Source organism: Dipodomys ordii, unplaced genomic scaffold, assembly GCF_000151885.1.
Source record: "Dipodomys ordii isolate 6190 unplaced genomic scaffold, Dord_2.0 Scaffold108, whole genome shotgun sequence".
Lineage (NCBI taxonomy): Eukaryota > Metazoa > Chordata > Mammalia > Rodentia > Heteromyidae > Dipodomys > Dipodomys ordii.
The window spans coordinates 1,898,399-1,901,848 of NW_012267324.1; the positions used below are offsets into that span (position 1 = coordinate 1,898,399).

Below are 3,450 nucleotides of genomic sequence, written 5' to 3' on the forward strand. Positions count from 1 at the left end.
GTGCTGGTGCTGCTGCTGGTCCCGGCGCAGCGTGTCCTCGATCTGGGCGCGCGTGACCTTGCCGGGCGCGGCGGCGGCGCGCGGGGCCTTGCCGCCCTTGAGCTTGGAGTCCTCCTCCTGCAGCAGCCGCTGCGTCTCCTTCTTGCGCTCCAGCTGCTCCAGCCGCCGCTTCTCCTTCTCCTCCTGCGCGGAAGGACCCTTGGCGGCGGGACCGGGCCGCCCCGGTGACCGCCGTCCCCACGCCCGCGGACACGAGGTTTGCCTTGGGCTCAGGCCCGGGCCTGGCCACCGGAGGCTCCGTCAGTGCCCGGCTTAGGGAACTGACCTGTTCACCCGCAGCGCCGCGAGGCCCGCACGCGAGGGCAGAGGGCACAGAAGTCCGGGGGGACATGTCTGCCTGGTACAGGGGAGCCCTGGGCCAGAATGTTCTAGACAGAGACCAGCAGATGGCCGGTTTCATGGGCTTCTCCAGCCTTGGCCTGGCAGGTCTACCATCTTAAAGAACTGAAAAGCAGGGCGCAGCGGCCGGAGATCGGGAGACTCAGGTCCCGCAGAGTTAGGGAGGGGCTGTCTTTTAAAATGAGCTGGGCTTTAGGGCTGGGAAGGTGGCTCAGTGGTAGGACGCTTGCCTCGCATACATGAGGCCCTGGGTTTGATTCCTCAGCACCACCTAAGTAGAAAAGGCCAGATGTGGTGCTGTGGCTCAAGAGGTAGAGTGCTAGTCTTGAGCTGAAAAGCTGAGGGACAGCGCCCAGACCCAGAGTTCAAGCCCCAAGACTGACACCCCCCCAAAAAAAAAAGAAAAGAAAAAAAAATGAGCTGGGCCCACCCCAGCATGGAGAGTGCACAGGAGGATTCCTGTCTAAGCCAGCCCCAGGTAAGAACACAGGGAAAAAAGGCTGATAGAGCATCTCAGTTCAAGCCCCAGCCCAGCCAATAGATAGGCAGCGCAGTATAACACGTTTACTTTAAAAGGGCTTTTCTGTTTTTTAAGGTCTAGCTGCACCGCCTACATGGCCTTAATCGCTTGCTCCTTCCACGTCACTGTCCTGTGCTGCGCTCCCCCCAGATGTTAGCGGAGGTGCTCAGAGCACAGCTGTGCGGGTTCTGCTGTGGTCTGTGCTGAGACCACGCTCTGCTCCCCCCACACCCCATGCCTTGAGCCAGGCATTGGCTCTCCCCGCCAGAAATCCAGGCAGTCACCTCAACTCCCCCTCCCGAAGTCCAGGCATAACGCCGGGTCACTTGCTGTACAGCTTGTCCATGACAGACAGACAGAGCTTGGGGCCACACACCCAGACATGCAGGCACAACCTTCCTCTCGGCTCTGCTGTCCAATCTCTTGCTCCTCTGTGCCTCAGTTTCCCCACAGAAGATGCAGGCCCTGGGAGGGAGCTCCAGCCGGGGCCACCGCTCCTGAGGCTGGACTGAAAGCTGTGTTTGGGATCTTGGCTGCACTGATTTTCCCCATACATCACACTGGATATAAAGAGCCATGTGTGGGGGTGGGCGCCAGCATTCACACCTGCAATCCCAGCTACTCAGGAGGCTGAGATCTGAGAATCAGGGTTCAAAGCCAGCCTGGGCAGCAAAGTGCATAGGACTTATCTCCAATGAACCACCTGAAAGCTGGAGATGTCACTGTGGCTCATGCAGCAGGGCGCTGGCCTTGAAGACAAAAACGCAGGGAAAGCACCCAGACCCTGAACCCAAGCCCTAGGGCTGGCAAAGGAAAGAACAAAAGCGAGGTGTGGCCGGCTCTGCCAGGACAGGGAGGCGGCGCCACCTGCTGGACGCAGTTCCCACCCAGATGTCCCGCGGTGACAGCCACCAGGGCCTCCAGGGCCCAGTCCCTCCCATCCACTCTGGCAGTGAGGCCCCAGATCCCCACCTTGCGCTGCTCCTTCCTCATGACGTGTTTGTCCTCGTCCTTCCAGTAGGCATCCTCCAGCTCCTTCTGCTTCCGCGCATCGGCTGCTGCCTTGGCCTCAGCCCTCCTTGCCCGGGCCGCTGCCGACTTGGTGTTCTCTCCCTGGAACTTCTTGGGCATTCCTTAGCAGCTGTGGGAGCAAGCAGGAGGTGGCAGTGAGAGGTGGGGGGTCCACGGTGCCCGGACCACAGGCCAGGACGAGGGAGCCTGCACCACACAGAGCATGGGCGTCGGTGCTGCCCAGCCTTCACGGGTCTGCCCGTCGCGCCCCCCCCCAGCCACGGGGCTGCTTCCTGTCCTTCAGGGGATCCAGGCACCCCGAGTGGCCTCTGCCTGGCTTCCTTCACAGCTTTGTGTTTTAAGCGTCAACCATGTTGTAGCCTATCAGGTGCTCTGTTCCTTTTCCTGGCCAGGTAGTATTCCTCGGTGAATGCACTGTCCTCGTCCTGTTTGCTGCTGACAGGCTGGGCATCTGACCAGTGTGGCTGCTCCCAGTGGTTCCTGCCTCCTATGGCCTAGGCCTGGGCACATTGGGCAGAGACCACCAGCACACCCACTCAGAATCACCAGGGAGGGCTGGGAAGGTGACTCAGTGATAGAGTGCTGAGTGCCTGCCTTGCAGGCATGAGGCCCTGGGTTCAATGGGGCTCAAGTGGTAGAGCGCTCGCCTTGAGCTGAAGAGCTGAGGGACAGCGCCCAGGCCCTGAGTTCAAGACCCACAACTAACAAAAAAGAAATTCACAGTGCGTCCTGCGCCACTCACGGGCCAGGCTTCGGTTGTGCGTCCATGTTAACTCACACAGCTCCAGTTCATGCTGCCCAGTTCTGGCTCTGTTGTCCTGCCTAGGCCCCAGCTGGCTTTCAAGGGACACCGGTACAGGGAGAGAGGCTGTGGCACCAGGCTGCCAGCCAAGCCTGCAGCCCACACAGCATGGAACTCTGTACCAGGGAGATACCTGGCCGGCTTGGCAGGCCACAAGCAGTCTGAGCCTTAGTTTCCCCAGCTGAGACACAAGTCTGATGCCCACCCCTCCCCGCTGGCCACCACACCCCATGCAGCAGCCTGACTGGGGGTCCCCTAGCCCTTGAACCTCGGGTTCACTGCCCAGTGCTCAGAGGACCCAAACAAGCCCTCCCCCAGGCTTCTGGAGAGAGCACAGAAGTGGGGTGACCATCCGGGAGGGGGTGTGGTCACTTCCGGGGGGGGCTATCCGCCCGGCTCCGGGGCTCACAGCAAGCAGCTGACCTGGGCCCTTCCAGGGCCGGGCTTCCCGGGTGTGCGCCCAGGGCTGGCCCGGAGCCTCACAGCCTGGAATCCAGCGCGCGCCACGCCACAGGTGCGGGCGGGGCTCCCACGACTTCCCGGGCTGGTCTCAAACTCCTGACTCGCGTCACCCTCGCCCCGTCTCCCCGCGATGGGCACCGGGATGCCACTGTGGTCCCCGGCCGGGGAGCGAGGCGTCTGTCTGTCTGCAGCCAGACACCGCCGCGCAGACGCGGGCGGCCAGCGACCCCGGGAC

At 62.1% G+C, this 3,450-nt stretch overlaps 1 protein-coding gene across 1 annotated transcript in view; it reads right to left on the minus strand.

The window, feature by feature from the left end:
• Ccdc124 (coiled-coil domain containing 124) overlaps window positions 1-3,351 on the minus strand; it is a 4,593-nt gene extending 1,242 nt beyond the window's left edge. The window contains 3 exon segments of the mRNA XM_013028390.1: window positions 14-183; window positions 1,892-2,060; window positions 3,177-3,351. Coding sequence (XP_012883844.1) covers window positions 14-183; window positions 1,892-2,050 — 329 coding nt within the window. The 5' untranslated portion in view covers window positions 2,051-2,060; window positions 3,177-3,351.
• Window positions 3,352-3,450: the final 99 nt, after the last annotated feature.